Source organism: Papaver somniferum, chromosome 3 (genome assembly GCF_003573695.1).
Source record: "Papaver somniferum cultivar HN1 chromosome 3, ASM357369v1, whole genome shotgun sequence".
Lineage (NCBI taxonomy): Eukaryota > Viridiplantae > Streptophyta > Magnoliopsida > Ranunculales > Papaveraceae > Papaver > Papaver somniferum.
In genome coordinates this window covers 212250110-212277401 of record NC_039360.1, presented here as the reverse complement: position 1 = coordinate 212277401, position 27292 = coordinate 212250110, and the positions used below count along the sequence as shown (strand labels likewise).

The following is a 27292-nucleotide window of genomic DNA, read 5'->3' as shown; positions in this document are numbered from 1 at the left end:
AGAAGAAGTGAATCTGAGAAATAAGAGACAAATAATGTTGATGGAAAAATTCACAAAAAAAGAAAGCGTTCATTTGGAACAAGAAGGGAAAAGCATAGTTCCATGTGCAGTGCTATTGGGAACATAGAGGTGGACAAAATGGGCTGCCAGTTGGTTGGACCTTATCTACTCTACCAGTGTGGCTATTTCCATTTGCATATTCCAACAGGAAACCTAGAATTCAGAGAGGAATGTATTTTTCTCATCATTAACGTCTCTGTCCGATGGCGGCACCACTACTCAGAGAGAAATGGAGAGATTCGAGATTTTAATCTTGAGAAGAACTGATCAGCAAGGAAGATTAATGAAGAAATTAGGGTTTGAAGCTTAACAGATGAATTAGAAGATTGGGTTTGTTTCTGAATCTGAGATTAAGAGAAGAAGAAAATACTGATGCTGTTGATGTGAACCAGAGAAGAAAGTGGTCGAGATTCACATAGATGAGAGAAATTGAAGCTACAGATTAGGTCGATAAAGACTCGTTGCTGCTACGGTTGATGATGATTGTTCGAAGAAATGAAGAAGGAAATGATTTCAGAGATTAGGGTTTGAATGATAACGTGAATTGCAGATTTAGATGAATGATTAGGACGGGGATTTGTGTGATGAATTCTGGGATTTATTGAACAAGAAATCGAACAAGATGAACGGAGCTTGCTGTTGTTGGTTTGGTGTGACGAATCAAGGTTTTGAAGCATAAATTGGAGAAAATGGAATTGGTGGCAATTACAAGACTAACTGAACTAGAGGTACCCGTGGTTCTGAATTTGCATCAGGAGTAGGTGCTGCAGTGAACAAGGGAATTGCAGGCTAGACTTACAAGGTTTGATGGAGCTGTGAGATTGCAGTTCAAATGGAGTGAGTTGTGCTGGTTTTGTTGGTGCTTCTGGTGATGAAGGAAGGAGGTGGTAGCTGGTGTTGACTACCGGGATGCCATGAAGACAGTGATGGAGATAATGGTGTTGTTATGGGAGTTGTGTTGATAGAAGGTTCAGTGAGCTGGAGTCTTAGGCTTGCTATGGATGCATGACAAAGAAGACACAGGTGCTGGTGCTGTTAAAATGCAGACAAGAGGATGATGGGGACAGATTGATGTTGCAGGGAAATTGAAGGCGATATTGGTTGTGATGGCAGGACTGCAAGCAGAAGCTACAGATGTGCAACTGGAGTAGATGAGGTTTGCTGTTGGTTTGTGTAGTTTGATGAGCCAGAGAAGGTGCAGCTGTAATATAAAATGCTGTTGCAATGAAGAAAATGGGAGAGCTAGATACTGAGAATGGAAGGATGGCTCTGGATGTGATGTAGCTGGTGAAGAGTCTAATGGAAGCATTGCAAGTGGTCTTGTTTGTGGCAGGAGATGCAAAGTTGCAAGAATGGAATTACAGGAATTGGTTGCAGCTGCAGTTCAAGTGAGATAAATGAAGCTATAGATTGTTAGTGATGCTGTCTGAGGTGGTTGCTGGCCATGGATATTACAGTTGAAGTGAAGCTCAAATTGAATGTGTTGAGGTGCTGGGGAAGATGCAGCTGCAATTGCAAGTGAATGAGCAAGTCAGAGAGAAGCTGTAGATGGAGCAATGGGTTCAGGCAAGAGAAATGATTGTTGTAGATGATGATGCTGTTGCTACAGAAATTGAGTTCAAAATAAGCAGTGAATGGGATTGATACTGCAGGTGGAGTTGTTGGTGCTAATGTTGCAGTTATGAACTGAATTGCAGGTGGGAATGAAGTGGATCGGTAGCGCTGTGCTGCTGTTGATTGCGAGGCTAGACTAAGAGCTAGAACTACTTGGGTTTTGATTGAGATTAAAGAAGATAATAGAAGAAGAAGAGATAACTGTAACTGAATTTTATTGATATTAAGATGCAATACAATTGTGAATTTCATACAATATTTATATACACGATTCCTTGAACCGTAGGGAAACTAATTGCCTAAACAAATTCTTATTTCCTAATATACAAGAGACAGGACTACTTGCCTAAGAAGCTATCGTATGTTATTTCACACACAGACCATATACCGTGTTAACACCCTCCCGCAAGCGTAACGGGTTATCCTGAACCGTTAGCTTGACCTTAAAAGAGAAAATCGATCCTTTGATAATGGTTTTGTAAATATATCCGCAATTTGATCCTTAGAAGATATAAACCGGACATCAAGAAGTTTATAAGCAACTTGATCACGAACAAAATGATAATCAATCTCAATATGCTTTGTCCTTGCATGAAAAATATGATTAACAGTGAGATAAGTAGCACCAAGATTATCACACCATAGAACAGGAGGGGATTGAGTGGAAACACGAAGTTCTGAAAGAAGTGACTGAATCCACATAATTTCAGCAGTAGCAATTGCAAGTCCCCTATATTCTGCTTCAGTACTAGAACGAGACACTGTTTTCTGCTTACGAGCACTCCAAGAAAGAATATTACCACCCAAGTAAATACAATAACCACTAGTAGAACGTCGATCATCAAGAGAACCAGCCCAATCAGAATCAGTATACGCACTGAAAGATAACTTTAGAGAAGGAGATGGCCGCATATATATACCAATGGTAGGTGTATTTTTAAGATAACGAAGTATACGCTTTACCAGACCCCAGTGAAAAACAGTGGCTGCATGCATAAACTGACATACCTAATTAACAGCATACTCCAGATCGGGACGAGTAAATGTCAAATATTGTAAGGCTCCAACAATACTACGATACTCAGTAGCATCAATTAATAAGGTACTACGATCAGAGGAGATATCACCAGAAGTACTAAGTGGTGTTTGAATAGGTTTACCACCATCTATTTTTGCACGAATAAGAAGATCATGAGCATACCTTTGTTGAGAAAGAAATAATCCGGAGGAAGTGCAAATTGCTTCAATTCCAAGAAAATAAGACAAAGATCCAAGATCCTTAATTGCAAATTCTTGTGCAAACGTTCAAGAGTAGATTTAATCCCAACAGAATTGGATCATGTAACAATAATATCATCCACATACACTAACAGATAAATAGTGCCATATGAACCGTTGTAGATAAACAAAGATGAGTCACATTTGAAGTAACAAACCCAATTTGTAACAAAAAAGTACTGAGCATGTGGTACCATGCACGAGGAGCTTGTTTAAGACCATAAAGAGAACGATGCAACTTGCAGACGTGTGTAGGAAACCGAGAATCAACGTAACCTGGAGGTTGTTTCATGTAGACCTCTTCTTGAAGCTCACCATGTAATAAGGCATTTTGTACGTCAAGTTGATGAATAGACCAATTAGAAGTCAAAGCCAATGTAAGAATAATACGAATAGTGCATGGTTTAACAACTGGACTAAACTTTTCAGAAAAATCTATACCTTCTTATTGATTGTACCCTTTAGCAATCAGGCGAGACTTGCGACGTTCAATTTCACCATTAGACTTACGTTTGATACGAAATACCCATTTACATCCAATAACATTCATAGATGGATGATATGGTACTAAAGTCCACGTACCATTTCGGAGCAAGGAATTGATCTCATCATCTGATGAGACGCGCCAATCTGGATCCTTCTGCGCTTCTGAAATACAAGTTGGTTCTTTAAGAGAATCACATACTAGAGCATATTTAGAAGCACTAAGAGCCTTGGGTTTAAAAATTCCATCCTTTGCTCTAGTCACCATTGGATGTGTACCAAGAATAGAAGTAGAAGTCGAGTTGGAGACTGATGTTGTAGTAGAAACAGAAGCTGGTGAAGTACCCGAGTATGAGGATGTTTCTGTAGTGGAAACTGAAGCTGGTGCAGTACCCGAGGTGGTGGTTGATGTAGTAGCTGAAGTAGTGCTTGGAAACAGGCTGGTAATGATTGGTGCTAGACCCGAGCAAAAAGAAGATTCTGTAGCAGCATCCAAAGAAGTTGACGACTCGTGAGTGGGAAGCAAACCGACAGCATCTGACTGAATTGTCAGAGAGTAATCATTGGCTGAAGAGGACACATTCGTTGCGGATGGTAGTGAAGACTGTACAAGTTGCTGTACAGGTTGAGGAGACAGTTGTTGAGACTGTTTAGTGCGTCTGGAGCCACTAGAGTCGAGAGAATCTATACCAACTTGTTGGATAGGTGCATCAACCGAAACTGGTGGTAATGAAATAGATAAGGGTAAATAAGTATGTACCTGAGAATTGATCGACGTCGGCGAAGGTGATGATGTGGAGGCAAAAGGAAAGGTAGTCTCATCAAAAACGACATGACGACTAACATAAATACGACCCATAGGAATATGAAGGCACTTGTAACCTTTTTGAGATGGACTATAACCAATAAACACACACGGAGATGAAAGAGGTTCCATTTTATGAGATCGATACAGATGTAGATGAGGATAACATAAACAACCAAGAACATGAAGAGAGGTGTAATCTGGTGGAAGACCAAAAAGAGCTTCATATGGAGATGAATTATTAATAGAGGTGGAGGGAACACGATTCATTAGATAACAAGCAGTGTAAAAAGAATCATACCAATACGAGGATGGTACAGAATCCATGTTTAGGATTATAAGACCATTTTCACGAATATGACGATGACGACGTTCCACTAAACCATTTTGTTTAGAAGTATGTGGACATGAAAATCTATGAAAAATACCAGGTTTCTGAAGATGCGGAGTAAGTTTGCGATACTCTAGTGCATTATCATATTGAAAATTTTTGATGTTTCGATTAAAAAGATTTTCAACATGCTTTTGAAACAAAAAAAAATATAGAAAAAACATCAGACTTTTGAGACATAGGAAACATCCAAGTAAAACGACTAAAAGCATCAATAAAAATGATATAATATCTGTATCCTTCATTAGATAAAATATGAGAAGATCCCCAAACATCTGAGACAATTAAATCTAATGGATTCAAATAAGTAGTTTTACTAGAATTAAAAGGTAACTTATGACTCCTATGGTCATCACAAGATGAACAAAACTTAATAGTCTGACTAGAAACCGGAAGGGAAAACTAAGAGACGACTTTACGAAATGTACGCATCATTGGATGTCCCAATCTAGAGTGCCAGTCTTGTAAGATAGCACGTTCACCTATGCAAACTGTAGGAGATTTAGACGAATCATCAAGTTGATAGAGACCACCCCTCCTACTGCCGCGAATTAAAACCTTCCCGGTACATCGATCCTTTACAAGACAAAAATTTGGATGAAATTCAAATAAAACATTATTATCAGTTGTAAGACGAGATACTGACAATAAGTTATGAGAAATTTGTGATGCAAAAAGGACATTACGAAGCTGTAACTTATGGTTGGGAGTTCCCAAAACAGAAGATCCAACATTAGAAATTGGAATAGAAGAGCCATTACCCATTTTAATTTGATCAGGACCAGTGTACTCATTCGAAAAATGAAGACGAGAAAGATCATTTGTTATATGATCTGTAGCACCACTATCAGAAGTCCATGGATGAGTTGGCAATAAACTAGTTTGAGCAGTATAGGAACGCGGTGCGGAAGCTGGTAATTGACGACGTGGAGGATGAAAGATGCGATCAAACCGGTTCCAACAGTCCGGAGCTTCATGATTTGGACGACCACAAAGTTGACAGGGAATCTCCGACCGGTTGCGTTGCGATTGAGAAGTGGAAGAACGATTTTTGTTGGCTTGAAATCTGGACGAGTTCGCTGAAATGTTGGGACGAACTGGTGCTGTAGTGGAGTGGGTTGGGCCGGAGTTGTAAACTACAGAAAACCGAGAGGAAGTTGAAGAGGCATTACGGGATGGAGCAGCCATGTTAGCAACAGGCTGAGCATGCAATGATTTTTTCTGATGCTCAATACGTAATTCAAAGGTTAGAAGAAAGGTAAAAAAATCTTCCACAGTTAGAGAACTCATCGTGGTAGTCAAGGATGTAACAATAGCATCGTACGAACTGTCAAGGCCGGAGAGAAGATAGTGAAGAAATTCTTTGTCGGTAACCGTTGTATTGGCAGCAGCAAGACTATCCACTAAGTCTCGAGCATGATTGATGTATATTCGCATAGTTTTTGACCCTTTTTTAAGAGCACGTAGCTCGCAGTGAAGATGATGTATTTGTGCATCGGATTTATAAGCCTATTGAGCTTCAAGATAATACCAGATTGTTTTGGAAGTTGTAAGACGATGGACGTGACGAAAAACAGCAGTTGTAAGAGACGAGAACAACCAACTTACCAGGATTTTATCCTGTTTTGTCCATGAAAGAAAATACGGAGTAGGAGCTGCATTGTCAACAGGAGGTGCTGGGAAGGGTTTCGTACCAGTAACATAACCATCAAGATCGTAACCCTGAAGATACGAAAAAAACTATGAGTGCCACAAGGAATAGTTGTTTTCATCTAATTTAACAGTGATGATATGATGAGGTTGAGAAAATTGAACAGAAGCCATGATTGAGGATTGAGAAGAAGGAGCAGTAGATGACATAATGGCAGGGATTGTAGAAGACATAGTATAGGATTCGGTAAACATGTTTGTTGAGGATCGACTAACCTAGCTGATACCAAGCTAGAACTTCTTAGGTTTTGATTGAGATTAAAGAAGATAATAGAAGAAGAAGATATAACTGTAACTGAATTTTATTGATATTAAGATACAATATAATTGTGAATTTCATATAATATTTATATACACGGTTCCTTGAACCGTAGGGAAATTAATTTCCTAAACAAATTCTTATTTCCTAATATACAAGAGACATGACTACTTGCCTAAGAAGCTACCGTGTGTTATTTCACACACGGACCATATACTGTGTTAACACTAAGAGAGTTATGACTGAGATGAAGATAAGAAGGTATTGCTGGTGATGAAGAATGGAGATGGAAGAAAATGATGGTGGTGCTGGAATTGTCCAGTAGAACAAAGAGGCAACGAAACTGTGGATGCAATTGAAGATAAGGCAAGGAAATGATGCAGAGATTGATATTGTACGAGTTGCAGGCCTGGGTTTGTTTGAGTGAATGAATGGGTATGATATGAATATTGTGTATGAATTATGGAAGGGAAGAATAACTTAAAATGGCCAGAAAACAGTCAGAACTAGGCATGAATCGGTTATCACTGAGTTGACTCAGTGAGTTAGCTCGAGTTGGCAGATAAGGCTTGGATCTGTATTGAACGGTCTATGGCTGCTAATGGGATGGAATGTCGTTAGGCTTTGGTCGAGTTTTTGGAACCTACTCACACACAGGGATGCTATATAAGATCTCTACTTCTACTTTTGTGAAGGATTATCTCTGGCTCTACTTTTGTTTTAGGGTTTTACAACATGAAAGCTTTTCTTTTTCTTCTTGTTATGAACTCCATGCACATGAGATAGATTATTATTTTTGGTTATGGATTAGTTGGATATCACATAACATGAATCCTTGTTTGATATATTAGTTTTGTCTCAATATTATCGTTTATGATTCACCATTAATATTGTTACATGATTTGAATGCTTGTTTAGTCGAGTCACGAATCGATTGAATTTGCTTTCATCTTTATTGCTATATTAGAGTTTATTATACGCAAAAGTGATAAATTTCTGATTGCAAGTAGCATAATTGTGAGTATTGCTTGTAGTGATACATCCTAGTAGTCACAAGTGAATTATAACCTTTGTTAAATCGGATTAGTGCTTTTACACGTTCGATTGCTTTGATTGGCTTGATTTCATATAACTTAATGCATCTAGCGAATTAAACTTGATTAGTGCTTGTACACGTTAGGTTGTTCTCTAAGATAGAATTCATATTCACATCTTTTAATGTGTTTGTTGATGACAAGAGGAAATTAGCGGGATATCCTTTCGACAAGGTATTCTAGGGCTTTTGATAATGAGATATTAAATATCAATTCTAGTTATTAAGACAAGAACATGTTTGTGAATGAAAACGAAATCCTTAACCAATATCTTTACATCTTGATTTGCGTGTTTGCCTTGCTTTATTTGTTTTTAGTATAACTTAGTTTATTAAAAATCAGAAAACCTCCCAATTGTTATTATAGGAAACCGAAACAACTTGACAACCTTAGTCCTCTCCGTGGGAATGAACTCTTCATTTCCTTGTACTTCATTTATATTTCATTAAGTAAGAAAGTGAATTATTTTTGACGCATACGACTGCGATCATGGGTTTTGTGGTAACCAACGAAGGAATCCAAGTAGATCTGAATAAGGTCGAGGCGATCATGACCATGGCGCCCCTAGAAAATGCGAAGGAATTACAATCCTTTATTGGGCGGATATCATACATACGACGCTTTGTGCCGGGTTTACTGCAACTAATGACCGCGTTCCTTCCTTTACTAAAGAAGGGGGTGACCTTCGTATGGGGTGAGGTGCAGTGTGCCGCATTCGAGAAATTGAAGAAGTGCCTCACAAGCCCTAAGGTTCTCAGACCTCCGGTTAAAGGAGTTCCCATCTATATTTATACGACGTTTACCGATTCAGGAATAGGCGCAGTCCTTGCGCAAGACATGGGAGGGGAGGAGTTATCGCCTATTTATTACGTCAGCCGAGTCTTAAGAGATGCAGAGTTGAGATATCCACGCGTGGAACAAGCATTCCTAGCCTTCATCTACGCAACACAGAAGATACGGCCTTATCTCTTAGCGCATGAGACCATCGTGGTAGCCGCGACAAACCCCATAGCTTATCTGGCGTCCAAACCTGTCATGACTGGAAGAACTGCTCGATGGTTGCTACAGTTGTTTGAATTCGAACTTAAATATAAATGACCAAACGCAGTAAGAGGACAAGCAATCGCCGACTTAATGACTATGTTTCCGGGAGAAGGGGACGATGAGGTACATGAATATCTACCCGGAGAGGTGGCAGTCGCGGATGCTGACAAACCGTGGACCATGTTTTTTGATGGGTCATCATATGGTACCGTCGGAGGATCAGGTGTAGTGTTTGAATCCCCACAAGGCGAGTTACCATCGTACTCGTCTAAACTGGATTTCCCGTGCAGTAATAACGTCGCTGAGTATGAAGCGTTAATCCTGGGACTCCAAATGGCAAAGGAACTTAACCTAGGGAGCATGGAAGTCAAAGGCGATTCAAAGCTTGTGATAAACCAAGTAAATGGCCATTTTTACGTCAAAGAATCACACCTGGCACCCTACCGTGCAGAGGCTCAAAGGTTGATGAACCAAACAAAGTCGACACTAGACCATACCGGAAGAGACGGGAATAAACACGTGACGCCTTAGCAACCTTAGCGAGCAAAGTGCAATTAAATGGTGAATAAGAAGGTACAGTTACAATACGGATAAAAGAGCTTCCCAGCACATGGAAATAAGATTTGGCATTCGAGGAAGTCGACGACCGGAGGCGAGTATACATTAAAGACCTTACCCGGATGGACGAAGATCGGGTAATGCCCACCCAAGCCTTGAAAAAGTTTGTGATAATCCAAGGGGAGTTTTAGTATAAACCCTCTTGAGGATCACTTGCAAGATGTGTGAATAAAAGGGAGGCAGAGAAATTACTCCAGGAATTGCACACAGAGACTTGTGGACAAACCTGCGCTGTTCACCTCTACCGAGAACTTCAGAAATTTGGGGTATACTGGCCAAGCATGTCCGCACAAGCAGCAACCCTCCAAGATAGTTGCGCCGACTGTCAGTCTCCACCACAACCCGCGGAAGTCTGCACAGCCGAAGGAGTAGATTGGAGACAGCCCTACATAGATTTCATCCAACATGGAAAGTCTCCCGGTGAAAGGAAAGCGGCTATGAAAATCCATAAGAAATCAGCACGTTTCTTCGTACATGACGGTAACCTTTATCGCAGAAGCTAAAGAGGGGCTATATTACGATGCTTATCATAACAGGAAGCAACAGAGGTAATGCGCGCGTTCACATGATGCTAAGCATCAAGGAATGCAGAATCTTCTCCTCCAGCTTTATGAAGGCAGATTTTACTGGCCAACCATGGAAAACGATACTGCAGAACATGTCCGAAAGTGCTTAAGTTGCCAAACGCACGAAAATCTGATCCAAGCGCCTCACACACAGCTATACAACATAGTGAAACCATGGACATTTCATAACTTGGGGCTAGACCTTATAGGCCCAATCATCCCGACGTCATCAAAGCGCCATAAATACATAATAACGTCCACCGAGTACGCATCGAAATGGGTAGAAGCAATACCTCTCAAAGACTACGCTGGAGCAACTGTAGTCGCGTTCATCAAAGAACATATCATTTATAGGTTCGGCGCGCCCATGATAATTAGAGCAGATAATGCCAAGTCTTTTATAAACAAGGATGTGCTCGATCTGCTCCGCCAATACAACATAAGACTTCATAAATCGACCCCTTACTACTGTTTATGGGTAAAAACTGTTTCTACTGGTTTTGGTAAATTTGGGTGTGTGGATGATAAACGAGTCTAAACCTTCAACAAATGCACTGCACGGGAGTACTTTAGATTCGAGAGATCAATATGTACAATCCTGGCCTAAACCAAGAAATGGCTGTTCCAGTCTTGCTTCGATCACAAAGTGAAGGAGAAGGGTTGGTCTTAGGGAGGGAAGCGAAGAAGGTGTTGAGATCAAAATGATTAATTCTAAAGGTGTGGCTTTTTATGACTTGTATCAGAATTTGAAACTGGCTTGCGGAATGAAAGCTATCAGTCATTTGGTATTTCTCTGGATACTGTGTTGTTATTCTCACTAAAACTTGTTGTTTTGTGGAAAATAGGTAAAACCTATTTATACAAGTCATATTGAACGCACCATGATCTCGTAGAAAGTGGGAGTGATTGAGTAATGGAGAAGTGGGATTATGTGTAAATGCCAGAGACCACGTTCCTATCATGTAGGAAACTGGTTAGTTTAGACCCACTACTTCTTACCACCACAAACTGCCCTGCTTTCTGACACTTTCTAATAATGGGCGTGTTGCACCCCGCACGCTGTAAACTGTCAGACCAATACCTTGATAAACATCCCCCAGTTTGTGACATGTTCGATGTCTCGAGTGTTTTCGTGGAAAATGTGTAGCAGATTATTATGTGTGGAAAGTCAAAGTTAGGAGACTTGTCAAAGGATAATAACACGTGATGCTATTTGGCTTGTCTTGGTTGGTCGCCCAAAACTTGCCACAGGCTTGTCAGTTATGTGGCGAATTTGGACGGTTGAGATCGTAACTCATAATAAAGGGTGGCCATTGATTATGGCCACATTCTGTTGGCGCCTGATGGTAGCACAGTGACGATACTAGCACATGCCAATGGCGTAGTGGCATACATCGGCATGCTAGTGGCATAATTAGCGCATGCCAATGGCACGATGGTGAAAATAGCGCCTGGCGTATCCATAGCCGCTAGCTTTTGGCACATTGGTGTTAGACCCAAATGTGGAGTGGCAACATCAGTCCAGTTGCCACAGCAATCCCAATGCTCTGGGAATTCATTACTTGACTTGGTTGGCGTAGCAACTTTGCCTAAATTACGGTTTGGCATGTCGAAACCCTAATTAGCGCATACGGCATGTGGCCGTGGCGCAGCGACGTTTTGCGCAAACGGTGCCATAGCCATGCCAAAGGAACCATAGTCAGGCCATCATGTGAAAAGGACCACAGGAGCAATGATTTCCACGAGTGGCTATGATATGGCGTCTTTATTAGGGTTTCCCGGGTCCCGCATGGATCGTGGCATGTTGTGGGGCTCGAAGTGACATAATTTGTGCCACGACTGGAAATTAGGGTTTCGACCATTGCCACTAGAGCAAGGTCTAGTTTCTGGTTAGGAAAACCATATTGAAGTCTGTTATGGCGTTGGCCACAAACAGAAGGTGGGTTAGCACGTAGGCGCGCTATTTATGGCACGTTGGCACGTTCAGCATGCTGCTGCGGAAAAGTGGCGTGTTTGGCATGCACGTTTAGTACCTTAATGCGGCATTACAGGTTTAGTCATGCCATTAGCATGTGAAGCGGAATGACACGTTTGGCGTGCACGTTTGGCATGCCATTGGAATGGTGGCGTAGTGGAGTGGCATGTTGGCATGCTAATTAGCGTATTGGCGCGTCTTTGGGAAAGCCAATTTTGCATTGTGATTATCTGGAGCAACCTTGCGTCTTTTAATACCGTGGCAGGTTTAGAGCGACCTGATTGGTCGATTAAAAGAGGGGATGTCCAAGTATGAGTGTGGCCACACTTCTAGTGTGCGTGTGGCGGATTTAAAGCGACCTGATTGGTCGATGGGAAATAGGGTGGGAAGTATGGGACAAACCACAACTCATGTGCGTGTGCCGGGAATAGGGGACGGCTTGGGCAGCATGGGGTGTGGCCACTTGCAAGTGGCGCCGGCTGGCTTGTGGCATGGCCACACCTCCTTTTGTTGGTGCTCCTATTCCGCGACTCCTTTTATTCCTTGTTTTATGATTATGGGTAGGATTTTGCACCTACTAATTCATGGCGGATTAACTTCCTAGTTCGCCCAGGCTTAATTTCGACAGGTAAGGTCTAATATACTGCGTAGGGCGCAAAATCCTAATTTCTGCAAATTAATCAGGATAATATTTGAATCTTATGAATTATCACAAAATTGATTGAATTTTATGTATTTACACATAGTTCTTTAAGTTTATTTCCAGAGAGCCGTATGCTTTCTGATTGAGTACTTTTATGCAAGGACCTTTACCTCGATACTTAGAAATCCGCGCTACTCTGCTGCGAGTGAACACAAATTGTCATGCCATATCAATATTAAGGGTTCAGCCGGGAAACATAGCATAGGAAAAATACTCGGCAGGCTCCGGCATTAGTGGGTAATGCAGCTAGGAGATTATATACTCATTAGGCTCTATACTAGTGAACAATTCATCTAGGAGCTTGAGTTTCAATATAATGTGAAGAGAGAATAGACACTCATCATATTTTTATATATTCTCCAAATTCCCTGCGGAATATAGACATATCAATGTCTACTACATCTGATGCCGGGTCAGGTAGATAGACTTTTGCAATTTTTGCCCTATACTAAAAACCACCATCAACATTAAGTCCCCTGCTTAGCATGTAACAGTGGCATTGTTGCGGGGTAAGCATGAGATGGAGACATTCAAGGATAACAAATCGAAATGGAAGGACATGAAGAGGTTACCAGGAAAAAATCTGGGTGACCTTTGGAAAGAGGCATGAGCAGTACGTGATCTTTGTGTCAACGCGTCTCTGGCTTGGCCATGGAGTACTGGTGTTATAGAGTGTTGGCGATTGGCATACCTCTGGATTTGCTTCGGCACTGGCGCTTGGAGTACTTCTGGCTTGGCCACAGGGTGTTGATGCTATGGAGCGTTGGCGTGCTTCTAGTTTGGATACATGATGCTGTTGCTGTGGAGCGCTACAAGTCTGAGTGGCTGGTGATCTTGGCACGCTGCTAGTTAGGTCTTTCCGCGGCGATCTTCGTGCGCGGCTATGGAGCGGTGATCTTGGCGTGCTGCTTGTTCGGATATGAAGCATGAGTGTGGTTTGCCCAGTCATCTATTCCCGTTCATGGAGCAAGAAGGAATCCTTTTTCTGTTCAAACTCTAGAAACTCCATTCGTATGAAAAGGGGTATCGACCCTCTTATGTTTTTGTTGCTCGTCCGGCTTCGTGCTTTCGTCTGCAACGTCTGGCTCCTCTTCGTCATTTGTTAGCGGTGGTGGAGCGATCATTAACGGTAACAAAGCAATCTCCAATAGTTATAATCAGCAGCAAGGCGAGCCAGGAGAACTCAAGTTAGGTGCTCTCTCCTATTTTGCGCATGTAGCCACCCAATTGTACCATCGATCTTCTCCAGAATGTGTAATAAGGTTCTGACTCCAGAAGAATGAGTATCTAACCTCTCCAGTGGATTTCAAAATTTACCAAACTCCATTGCACTCTTGGGATGGATGGATGAAATATATGCTCGACAATGATCATGTCAGGGATTATCTTGGAGATTGTGGTTGCGTTGTTGGTCCATCCTTGACTTTAGGTTATTTGGTGCCTGGACTTTCTGATTACGATGATGATCTGCTATGGATGCTTGTATGGTCGAAATCTTCCGAAGCCATTGGGTGAAATAGATGAGTTGAGAGGCGTTCCATTGCCGATGTGCTGCTATCAAGTCTTCAAGGACTTCGCTCCAAGCGACATCCTTTGAACCATCTTCTGAATCTTGGACTATTGTATGGAATGAGATGCGATGAGTAGTCCCAAGTTATACAGTGGCGTGGCCGGATATGTGAATGCATCTCTGTGGCGTGCTTTTGGAGTCTTTGATGCAGGTGTATGGATTCATGTTGAAAAATTCCTGCGGCTCGTAAAGCTTCGACAGTAATTATGTTGAAATCAGAAATAACCTGGCTGAGGGAAGTGAAGGCATCCCATGCTGGTAGTACCCATGTATAATTATCCTGAGCCTATTTTCCCGCGGAATATGTGCTTCTACTGCATTCAATAGTAAGGTGGTGACTGCGTTTAAACTTCTAAACCTGAAGGTGGCTTCAGTCCCCAAGTGTAGCCTACTTTAATTGCATCGCCCTGAATCTACGCCTATGGGATTTGATACAAGATTATTTTACTTTCCTGGATGTGATGCTGGGATGCTTGGAACATCACATGGACGAAACATTCTGGATAACGGAGAGGTAGAAGTGAGAGAGTTATGTCGTTAATCGTGGCCCCCTATGTCTTTTCAAGAAAAATGTTTCAGACGCGTCTCTGGAGTTATCTCACGAATGCTTTATTGTTGTCGGGGATGGACCGTGATGAGCAGTCCCCAGTCGTACCTCTCTTCGGTTACTGAAGTCGTTTTCTCTGAGTAGGCTTGGGATCCGTCGTGAGCCTCGTAAATTGTTGCATGCGCCTTCTAGACGAAGAGGTGATGATATCCTTACGTTACACCTTTTAAGAGTAGATGACCCTGTCGTGGCTATGACCTTTGGGTTGACCCTGTCTCCTGAGCTTTGACAGTGAAGGGATTCCGTGTAGAGCCTCAGTCCCCAAGTTTGGTTTACATGTTTCTATCTTGTATGGTCGGTGAGTTGACCGTGATAAAGATATCATCTTGCATCCGTACTGGTGACACTTCTTCCATGTGAAACTAAAATATGGAGAAGTATGGGTTGTTGCTATGGTAAAGCTTTGGCTGGTATCAACAAACGAACATCAACAGTTCTTGGCAGTAGAAGAGATTGCATTGTCGTGGGAACCAAAATAGGTTGTATGGGATTGCATGGGCGTCCATGGATGCAAAGGGATTGGCTGGATGCGTAGGCGAGTAAACTATCCACGACCACGAGCTTTGGCGATACAGATCAAAAAGTGGCCACAACTACGAACCTTAGCTGGCTGTGATCACGATCCTTGATAGGAAGGAGTGTGGCGGCTACGGCATGATCCTTGGCAGGGAGAAGTGTGGCGGCTACGACACGATCCTTGGCAGGGAGGAGTAGCGACTTCTGGAGAGAACGTTGAAATGACTTCTGGAGAGAACGTTGAAATGACTTCTGGAGAGAAACGTTGAAGCAGAGTGGCTCCTGGAGGGAAATGTTGAAGCGACCCTTGGATCTAAACGTTGAAGCGGAGTGGCTTCTAGAGCGAAACGTTGAAGAGGCTCCTTCTGAGTTGTGGCCATGTCCGTCTGAGTTTTGGTAATAACTTCATGTCTCTCGTCCTGACGAAGAAGTGGTGGAAGCCCTGGTGATGATTGGAGGCGTCATGCTCGAAGAAATATTAGGAGTAGCGGAAGCTCTGGCTCTGGTAATAAGAGGCTTCACGTCAGAGGGGATGCTTCTGGTGCTGCTGGTGTTGGTGGTAGAGGATGTAACGCCATGGGACGCGTTGACTGCGCTTGCGAATGGTACATTGGTGTTGTCCATTCCTTTTTTTCTCTCGTCCGATACGACCACATACTTTATTCGCTAGGGGTCTCTCCACAAAACTGAATTTTCAGGTTGCAAATCAGAGTTTATTGTGTGACGCAATCCTGGCCGCAAGAAGTCCCCAGTCATTCTTTATTGTCTCTGTAAAATCTCTATGTTGATCCGCGGCAAGGCGGAGAACCTCCAGTCCCCAAGCGTAATTCCCCTGAATCAATCTTTTCCTGGACAGTGCGCTTCAGAGCGTTGTATTAGTTGGTAGGATAATGAATAAACCTGTGATAGTGGCAATACTTGGGATTTGCCGTTTGTTCCTCATTTGGTAGGCGCCTAACAGTAAGCAGTTTGATGGCATCGTCTTGAATCCATACTTCCAGGAGTTCAATTACTTCCTCGATCAGGAACGTGAAGTTTGGAGAAGCATCTCCAATTTCTTGTTGTTGCGCAGGAATCTTAGCCGCGACCTTCCGGGGTGAAGCCGTTTGACGCGCTGGTGTCACACGTTTGGGTTGTTGTTCCACTGCTGAAGCTTTTCTCTTTCTTCCTTCATTAGCGATTGACTGGAGGTTGGATATTTTATTGGAAGTACGCCTGATTTCCTGAATGTCTTTACGAGCTTCTACATTCTGGAACAGTTCGGATCGACTGAGTAAAACACCAGTGGATCTCTTAGCAACTTCTGATGTAATATGGGAATTGATGTTTTCAAAGAAGGGCGCACATAATGAAATCACCTTTTTATTGCGAGGACCCTGATGAGAACGTGATAAGTCCCACGAGTCTTCTTTCTGATCTTGAGGAAACATCTCTTGATCTCCATGAGCATACAAGTTAGGTTGGTGGATACCATTCCATTCAGCGTGACCATAGAATTTATCCTCCTCACTAGGATTAGGAATATGAATCTCGGAAGAAAGAATACTACCATCAACATTGATCCAAAATGAATTATTGATGGTGTTTCCTCCAGAATGAACACGTGTTGGTTCCTTTAATAGTTGATCCGTGAGCGCTTTCAAAAGCGTAAATACTCCGTCCTGCGTCTTGACAATGGTAGCTTGATTCCCGAAAATATCATTCAGGATTTTCGTCAAATCGTGAATAGTTTTTAAGTATCGAGACTCCATAGCCTCGACAAGGGTTTTGAATGAAAGAACGGATTCAGGGATAACATGTGAAGTATTTTCAGTGCTAGGAGAAGTAAAATTGGGATTGAGGTGGTCTGAACCATTGCTAAGATCAACCATCTTGAGAAGTTTAGGGAATTAAAAATGGAATAGGGAAAATGATTTTTGCAATCGAGAGAATAATCTCCCACTGTGGTCGCTAATTGTTTATGGGTAAAAACTGTTTCTACTGGTTTTGGTAAATTTGGGTGTGTGGATGAGAAATGAGTCTAAACCTTCAACAAATGCACTGCGCAGGAGTACTTTAGATTCGAGAAATCAATCTGTACAATCCTGGCCTAAACCAAGAAATGGCCGTTCCAGTATTGCTTCGGTCACAAAGTGAAGGAGAAGGGTTGGTCTTAGGGAGGGAAGTGAAGAAGGTGTTGAGATCAGAATGGTTAATTATGAAGGTGTGGCTTTTTATGACTTGTATCAGAATTTGGAACTGGCTTGCGGAATGAAAGCTATCAGTCCTTTGGTATTTTTCTGGATACTGTGTTGTTGTTCTCACCAAAACTTGTTGTTTTGTGGAAAATAGATAAAACATATTTATACAAGTCATATTGAACGCACCCTGATCTCGTAGAGAGTGGGAGTGATTGAGTAATGGAGAAGTGGGATTATGTGTAAATGCCAGAGACCACGTTCCCATCATGTAAGAAAATGGTTAGTTTACACCCACTACTTCTTACCGCCACTAACTGCCCTGTTTTATGACACTTTCTTATAATGGGCGTGTTGCACACCGCACGCTGTAAACCGCCCGACCAATACCCTGATGAGCATCCCCCAGTTTGTGACATGTTTGATGTCTCGAGTGTTTTCGTGGAAAACGTGTAGAAGGTTGCTATGTGTGGAAAGTCAAAGTTAGGAGACTTTCCACAGGAGAATAACACGTGATGCTATTTGGATTGTCTTGGTTGGTCTCCCAAAACTTGCCACAGGCTTGTCAGTTCTGTGGCGAATTTGGACGGATGAGATCGTAACTCATGATAAAGGGTGGCCATTGATTATGGCCACATTATGTTGGCGCCTGATGGTAGCACAGTGACGTTATTAGCACATGCCAATGGAGTAGTGGCATATAGCGGCATGCTAGTGGCATAGTTAGCGCATTCCAATGGCACGATTGTGCAAGTAGCGCCTGGCGTAGCCATAGCCGCTAGCTTTTGGCACATTGGTATTAGACCCAAATGTGGCGTGGCAACATCAGTTCCAGTTGCCATAGCAATCCCAATGCTCTGGGAATCATTACTTGGCTTGGTTGGCGTAGCAACTTTTCCTAAATTAGGGTTTGGCATGCCGAAACCCTAATTAGCGCATACAACATGCGACATATGGCATGTGGCCATGGCGCATCGACGTTTTGCGCAAACGGTGCCATAGACATGCCAAAGGAACCATAGCCAGGCCATCATGTGAAAATGACCACATGAGCAATGATTTCCACGAGTGGCTATGATATGGCGTCTTTATTAGGGTTTCCTTGGTCCCGCATGCCTCGTGGCATGTTGTGGGGCCCGAAGTGACATAATTTGTGCCACGACTGGAAATTAGGGTTTCGACCATCGCCACTAGAGCAAGGTCGTGTTTCTGGTTAGGATAACCATATTGAAGTCTGTTATGGCGTTGGCCACAAACAGAAGGTGGGTGTGCACGTAGGCGCGATATTTATGGCACGTTGGCACGTTCGGCATGCTGCTGCGGCATGACAGGTTTGGTCATGCCATTAGCATGTGGAGCGGAACGACACGTTTGGCATGCCATTGGCATGGTGGCACAGTGGAGTGGCATGTTGGCATGCTAATTAGCGTATTGGCGTGACTTTGGGAAATCCAATTTGGCATTGTGATTATCTGGCGCAACCTTGCGTCTTTTAATACCGTGGCAGGTTTAGAGCGACCTGATTGGTCGATTAAAAGAGGGGGCGTCCAAGTATGAGTGTGGCCACACTTCTAGTGTGCGTGTGGCAGATTTAAAGCGACCTGATTGGTCGATGGAAAATAGGGCCGACAAGTATGGGCCCAGCCACAACTCATGTGCGTGTGGCAGGACTAGGGGCCGGTTCGGGCAGCATGGGGTGTGGCCACTTGCAAGTGGCGCCGGATGGTCTGTGGCATGGCCACACCTCCTTTTGTTGCTGCTCCTATTCCGCGGCTCCTTTTATTCCTTGTTTTCTGATTGTGGGTAGGATTTTGCACGTACTAATCCATGGCGGATTGATTGCCTAGTTCGCCTAGGCTTAATTTCGAAATGCAAGGTCTAATATACTGCGCAGGGCGCAAAACCCTAATTTCTGCAAATTAATCAGGGTAATATTTGAATCTTATGAATTATCACGAAATTGATTGAATTCTAGGTGTTGACACAGACTTCTTTAAGTTTATTTCCAGAGAGCCGTATGCTTTCTGATTGAGTACTTTTATGCAAGGACCTTAACCTCGATACCTGGAAATCCGCGCTACTCTGCTGCGAGTGAACACAAATTGTCATGCCATATCAATATTAAGGGTTCAGCCGGGGAACATAACATAGAAAAATACTCGGCAGGCTCCGGGATTAGTGAGTAATGAAGCTAGGAGATTATATACTCATTAGGCTCTATACTAGTGAACAATTCATCTAGGATCTTGAGTTTCAATATAATATGAAGAGAGACACAAGCACTCATCAGATTTTGATATATTCTCCAAATTCCCTGCGACATATCAATGTCTACTACATCTTATGATGGGTCAGGTAGATAGACTTTTACAGTTTTCGCCCTATATTAAAAACCACCATCAACAACTACCCAAAGGGAAATGGGAAAGCTGAGGTGACAAACAAGACACTCATCTGAATCCTCAGCAGGACGGTGCATGATCACCATAGAGAGTGGCATGAACAGTTGCCGTTGGCGCTCTGGGCATACAGAATCTCGAAGCATAGCTCCGCCGGAGCATCACCCTATTCACTAGTCTACATAGAAGACGTGATAGTGCCGGAAGAGATAGCGATTCCATCCACAAGAGTAGCGATGGCCAGCCACAACACGCCAGATGAGATAAGTCGTTTCTCCCACCTGGATACAATAGAAGAACGGAGGGCACGAGCGGAACGATTCGCAGAAGCTTACAATAAGCGTGCAACCAACTATTATAACCAGAGCGTGAAGGAGAGAACCTTCAAAGTGGACGACTTGGTATTGAAAATCTCCCCTCACATACAAAGAAATGCCAGTGCCGGTAAGTTTTCCGCCAACTGGGAAGGCCCATTAAAAATAAAAAAAGTAACAGAAAGCAGATACTATAAGCTTAGGCGCATGGATGGGACCAAGGTCAAAACACCCCATCAACGGTAAATGGTTGAAAACGTTTCACACCTGAACTCCTCAATGTATAAACATCCGCTTCAAGCAATAAAAGTAAGTTGTAAAAAGTGGCGTGAATCTACAAAAGGTCTCAGGTCCTCAAAAGGCGCCTGATCGACTGACAAATTCACAAAAGGTCTCAGGTAAGCCAAAGGCGCCTGATTGATTGACAAAGCTGTTAGAGCATTGCTCGGTTGAACCCACCAAGCGTTGGTATGTCAAGTTTGGTTGTCATATTTTAGTGAATCAAACTCATGTTAAGAGTCGCTTGATTATGTACTAGAGTCAACTACGTATGGGTTAGCTTGAAAGTATAAGGATATGAGACATTACAAGTATTGTGAAGTCTTGAAGATGTGAAGAAGCAAGGAGCTACAACGACAACAATCATCCTTCCACTTGAGGTTAGTGATATTTGACTTGAACCGTTTCATTCCCTAACGTATCTTTCAAGTCGTGCATATTGAAAACATGACTGCGAAGCATATGTGAACTCTAGATATACATAGTATTAAGGAATACAATACGAGGTTTATTGCTTAACCATTAAACTTTGTACATAAGACATCTCCATAATCATTTGAATGCTATTGTGATTATGTATGGGTATGAGGTGAGGATTTCATCCTAGGGAACAATGTTTACATGTGTTCTAAGTAAGTAAGTTCATAAACTTGTTTGTGAACCGAAAAGGAAATTTCCAGGTGTTATTGGTTTTGTTATTCATTGCTTATCTTATGAAAAACCAATATGTGTGATAGAGTATAACTGCTCACAACTTGTTGTGTTCTTGGTAGAACTATTCACAAAGGCCTGACTTATGTATTGGTATAACTTTTATTAGTAAAACCGATATTAAGTAATCACCTGAGGTATGATCGGGTTTGTATGTATGATAACTTTTCGAAAGGGGGAACCGATCCTTGTATGGGGTGCAGCAAGGTTTATAGCAGAAAGGGGAACCAATCCTATGGACATGTGCAACACGTTTTTAGGCAAAGGGGAACCGATCCTATGGACATGTGCAACACATATAAGTTAGATACCATATATATGTGGGGAACCGATCCTAGTAGCTATTCAACCGAATTTTTGGAAAGCTAGTGTGACTATGCACAGTACTCACATGGAGGTAGAACCGAAACTTGTTTTGGTAAAACCGTAAACCCATGATTGTGATTGAATGCTGGTTTGATCAATCACGTAGTTATTGAAAGTCGGATGAACCAATTCTAAACTTGTTTGGAAGTGTGGAAAATCGGTTTCAAGGTTGTAAGTGTGAAAGAGAACTTACAAAGTTAAGATGTCGACAAACTTTGAACACGTGCTGTGAATGTTTATTTCTTTAATTGTTCAAAGATATTCCTTAACGGATAAGGGAAGAGAATCCCAAGATCGAAACATAAGTAAGTTAAGAATCTTTTAATTAAGGTTATTAATTTCATTTTGTAGGGAAATTACAAAATTAGTAATGTGCATTTACTAATTAAAGATTTTCCGAGAGATTTCGATCGTTATTTTTGGACAGAGCATTTCCAGGAATTATGGAAACCGAATTTGTGCTTTAATGAATATATTGAGAATATTTTCGGTTTTGGAAATTCCTTGGTGTCCAAACTTCCTTGTCTATAAATACTTGAAGTTTGCATTTCTAGCAAACTAATCCTTCGTAATAACAAATTTACTCTTTTGTTGTTGTTACTGGTGTAGCCTCCTATTCATAGAGGAGAGTAACCTAATTAGGCGATATCTCTTACGACCGCTCAGTTTAAATTCTTCTTTGGGATTGAGAAGCTCTAGCGCGACCCGTTGGTGGGAAACTAGATAATTGCGGTTTATCATTTGTTTTCGATTGATTTGATTGACTAACGGTTGTTGAAATCTGATTGCACCTAGTTTGTTTATTCTTTAGAATCTTCTCTTCTGATATAAGATTCACTCAAACTAGTTCAGAGTTTCGACGGGGATCTTTAGACTGTTGTTAGTTCTAAAGACGATCTTGTGATAATCCATTGTTAACAGACTCCTTTCCGTGCGTGATTGATCACAAGAGATTCAAGTGATTGTGTGCAAGTTTTTATTGAAGATTTAAGAAGATTTGAAGACAAAGAAGATATTGAAGTTCTGACTTGGGTTTTATAATCTTTGGTGTGCACAATACTTGTTTCGATAAAAGAGGAGCCAATTAATAATAGGTTTATCCTTGTGGTAGATTGGATTGATTAATTCAGTAGATCGGCATCAACACGGTTCTTCGGATTAAAGGTGTTGTTGGCTTAATCTTAATTGATTACCTTTGGGTGATTGAATATAAGATAAATCTAAGGACCCGACGAAGGAGTTTGTGTTGAGATAAACGAAAGAGCCTTTGTCCGACTCATATCACTTGGTTGAATAGAGTTGATACCAAACAAATTTTTTGTTCCTTTAATGTTTGGAATACGAACCAAAGGAATTGTTCCAAGTACGTGACTTGTTTATAAGTTGGAGGCGTGGGAATACAGAAGGAACTAGGTGAGTTATAGGTTTAGTTACTTGGTCTCAACTATACGAAGTTAGTGTAATTTTGTGTAGCGGCTTAATCCTGAGAGTATTCAATTCTGGACTAGGTCCCGGGATTTTTCTGCATTTGCGGTTTCCTCGTTAACAAAATATTGTTGTGTCATTTACTTTTATTTTCCGCATTATAATTGTTTTATTAAAATTAAAGTAAATTACACAAACGTTAATTCCTATTTACTTGATAAGCAATCTTATTGTGTTTGATTAAGTCCGAACCTTTGTATCAAGTAAACATACTTCGTTGTCGTATTGTCTCGATCTTGTATCCATAGACCACCACACGAAGTGTGAACAGATTAGTTGTATTGTCTCGACTCAGTCCATAGACAATCACTTTCGAAGAAAGGACTTATAGGTAGGAAAAGTTTTAGCTTGAGGTATATTTGGGTACCCTCGCCTTTTCAAAAGCTACAAAAGGTCTAAGGTCAGCCAAATGCGCCTGATTGAATGACAAATCTACCAAAGGTCTTAGGTCAGCCAAAGGCGCCTGATTGACTGACAAATCTACAAAAGGTCTCAGGTTAGCCAAAGGTGCCTGATCGAATGACAAATCTACAAAAGGTCCCAGGACAGCCAAAGGCGCCTGGTTGACTGACAAATCTACAAAATGTCTCAGGTCAGCCAAAGGCGCCTGATTGACTGACAAATCTACAAAAGGTCTCAGGTTAGCCAAAGGCGCCTGATCGACTGACAAATCTACAAAAGGTCCCAGGACATCCAAAGGCGCCTGGTTGACTGACAAATCTACAAAATGTCTCAGGTTAGCCAAAGGCACCTGATCGACTGACAAATATACAAAAGGTCTCAGGTCATCCAAAGGCGCCTGGTTGACTGACAAATCTACGAAAGGTCTCAGGTTAGCCAAAGGCGCCTAATCAACTGACAAATCTACAAAAGGTCTCAGGTTATCCAAGGGCGCCTGATCGAATGACACGTCTACAAAAGGTCTCAGGATAGCCAAAGTCGCCTGATCAACTGACAAATCTACAAAAGGTCTCAGGTCTCCCAGAGGCGCTCTATCGACTGACAAATCCAGAAGAGGGGGGAGTAGGCACGTATCACTAACGCCCACCCCACCCAACACCCTTTCAATAAAAACAAGGGGGGAGTAGACAATGATGCAGGAATGCGGACAACCTCTTCGTTCAGCAAGGTTTTCAGGCATTGGTGATACATTGAAGGGATGATCCTATTATCATGGAGCAACGGTCTTCCCAGTATCATGTGGTAGTCTGGCTCCTTCTCCATCACTTAGAATTTCACATTTGATTGGACGGGTCCCACTGACAGATTCAGGCTGATGTATCCATACGTGCTGGTTTGGTTTCCTTCAAAATATGTCATCATGGTAGGTTGTCGTACTATCTTGCCTGGCCGTACCTTGGCTGTCCTGAGTGTTATAAGGGTGATAACATTTGAGGATGTTCCGGTATCTATGAGATCCCACTTAAATTTTGAATCCTTGATGCGTGCAGTGACGTGTAAGGCTCTGTTATGACCTTCTTCTGCCATCATGTCGTCTTCAGTAAATTTAACATTGTTGATGGACATCTTAGAAATTCTTGAAGTCTCTGGACATGAGGGATCCAAACGCGCATCCAGGGATATTGGATTGATTGAAACAAACGTCTCCGTTCGCTATTCTCTTGAAAGGTGTAAAAGTTCACATAAACTTTACACTAAGGAGGCTTCTTCCTGGTCCACTTGCCTACAATTGGTGGTGAAACAGTTGACTTGAGGACGATCATCCGTTGGGCCTTCCACAATCTCTGCTCCTAAAATTCTTGTCACGTGCACCAAGCAGGTGAACAGGTTATCAATTGCCCCTTTTAGACGGTCTACGTTCCTTGACAAAACTTCTTGTCTTCACATTAGCTCAGCCAGAGTTGGGATTTCTCCATCGGTTAAATTGACAGAGATAAAGAGGGTATTGAAATATGAAAGTCCATTGTAAACGGAATTTCTCAAAGGAGGGTAAGAAATATTACCATTCGTGGGATTCTAGCTGGGATCCGATGTGGTTGAATTAACCCTGAGACCAACCATCTTCGTAAAAGATTGAGATTGCAACTGAGAGATTAATCTCCCACTGTGGTCGCCAGTTGTTTGAGGGTAAAAACTGGTTCTTCTGTTTTTGGTAATTTTGGGTGTGTTGATGAGGAACAAATTCAAACCCTAAACAACGCACTGCACGGGAGTACTTTCAGATTCGAGAGATCAATCTGTAAGACTCTGGACTAAACCAATAAATGGTCGTTCCAGACTCAATTCGGTCACAAAGTGAAGGAAATGGGTTTGATCTTAGGGAGGGAAGCGAAGAAGGTGTTTGAGATCAAAATATTGAATTATGAAGGTTTGGCTTTTTATGACTTGTATCAGAATGTGGAACTGGCTTGCATAATGTAAGCTATCTGTTCTGGGTGTTTTCTGGATACTATGATGACAACTTGTTCTGTTGTCGAAATAGGTTGAAAAACCTATTTATACAAGTCATTTGAGCGCCATGCTGATCTCGTAGGAAGTGGAGGAAGTTAAATAGTAGAGTAGTGGGGCCGTGTAAGAAGTGGTGATCATCACGTGGTCACATCTTCGTCCACTACTCTCATCGTTATTAACCGTCCATCTTTTCCTGACACGTTGTCATAATGGGCGCGTTGTACGCCGCACGCTATAAATTACCATACCAATACCCCGGTAAGTATCCCCCAGTTTGTGACATGTTTGATGTCTCGAGTAGGTGGGTCAAGTCGTAGGACTTTCCGCAAAGAATAACACATGGCGCTATTAGGTTAAATAACTAAGTTATTTATGAAGCTGATATTTATAAAATATCGTATGTATTCGATGCATGTGAAGCATCGCTTTTAATCAAGAAGCTCAAAATAATCGATGTGCATGATGCATCGTTGTTTTAAAGCTTGATTGAATGAGTCGCGGATTGAGCGTCTTAAAAAGGTGGCATGTCCGACCACCTTTAGGTGATCGTTTGAGAACCTTATGGATGATCCACCTTTTGGTCGATCACTCTATGTGGAGGAGGGGTGGCCGGTGATCATTGAGGTACCTCATTGATCGCCTAATATTTGATCCAAGACGTCCGACCAAGCTAGCAAAGTTGGACGGACGAGATGATTTGCGGCAGATGTTTTCCGCTGTTGATTCAAATTAAGGTTTGGAAACCGTACATCCAACCCTAGTTTGGCTAGTCGAACGTGAGCGCTGGGTGCTAATTAGAGCAGGCCGATCGGCCATGCGTGAAGACGGGCCATTGGCTTGCACGCCAACATCTCCTAGGCCATATAAAATTAGATCTAAGCCATCCGTTTCGTCCGACGAAGATGGGCGGTCGTGATCGATTTGCGACAGTAACATATTGTCGTAAACACAAATTAGGGTTTTAAAGCAGCCGCACCATCCCTAGTTCGATCAAGCAATTTGATGCATCATTGACTTCCCACGGGTAAGTCGATCGAGCAGGAATAATATTGGACCGGCGGTGAATGCACTGATACTTCCTCGATCGTTTGAAACGTGATCTAAGACGTCCAATTAGGCTGGCTAAGTTGGATGGTCGTGATTGATTTACTATAGTTGTATACTGCCACAACTCGAATTTAGGGTTTTAGAATAACATGTTTTCCCTAGTTTTGGCAAGCGATTTGGTACCCTCTGGACTTGATACAAGCAATTCGATTGAGCAGGAAAGAAGTGGGGCCGCCGGTGAGTGTGCCGGATCTGTTTGATCACTCTAAGGAAGATCCAAATCGTTCATCTATGCTAGCCATATTGGACGGATGTGATGAATTTTAAGACTGTCGTGACCAATCTTAGCTCATTGGAGCTATTCTTCAACAGCGCGACCACTACACTTGGGTTTGGCGTTTGACAACGCTCGAGCATGCTAAACAGAGTTCGACCAGTTTGGGGTATTAATGAGCCTGCCGGTGGTCAATGTGATGACTGCCTAATTCGGCCAGGAGTGGTCTAGGCTTGCTGAAACGCGCGGCCAAATTGTTTGGCCGTGATCGTTCCTGAGACTGATATTAACAATCTAGATTTTTCTTAAGGAATTTAAACATATTCTACCGAGCTATCTTTAATTAAAATTACGTCGATACGAGATTCTCCTTGTCAGAGAGTGACATAGCCTGTGTGGGTATTTTCATGCAGATCTGAATACTGGCACTTCAGGAGATTCATGCTACTCTGCTGAGAGTGAACACTTAATCGTCATGTCATGTCAATGATCAAAGTTCTGCTGAGAACATATCACGGAAAAATACTAGGCAAAT

General features: G+C 42.2%; 1 protein-coding gene across 1 annotated transcript; it reads left to right on the top strand.

Annotated features, from left to right (window-relative positions):
* The first annotated feature begins 8828 nt into the window (after positions 1-8828).
* LOC113360602 (uncharacterized protein Mb2253c-like) lies at positions 8829-9269 on the top strand. Its single transcript, XM_026604098.1, has one exon. It carries the CDS (start codon positions 8829-8831, stop codon positions 9267-9269), a length of 441 nt encoding a protein of 146 aa, XP_026459883.1.
* Positions 9270-27292: the final 18023 nt, after the last annotated feature.

Coding starts and splice junctions, on each gene's coding strand:
- LOC113360602 (XM_026604098.1), top strand. CDS start 8,829: ATGACTATGTTTCCGGGAGAAGGGGACGATGAGGTACATGAATATCTA.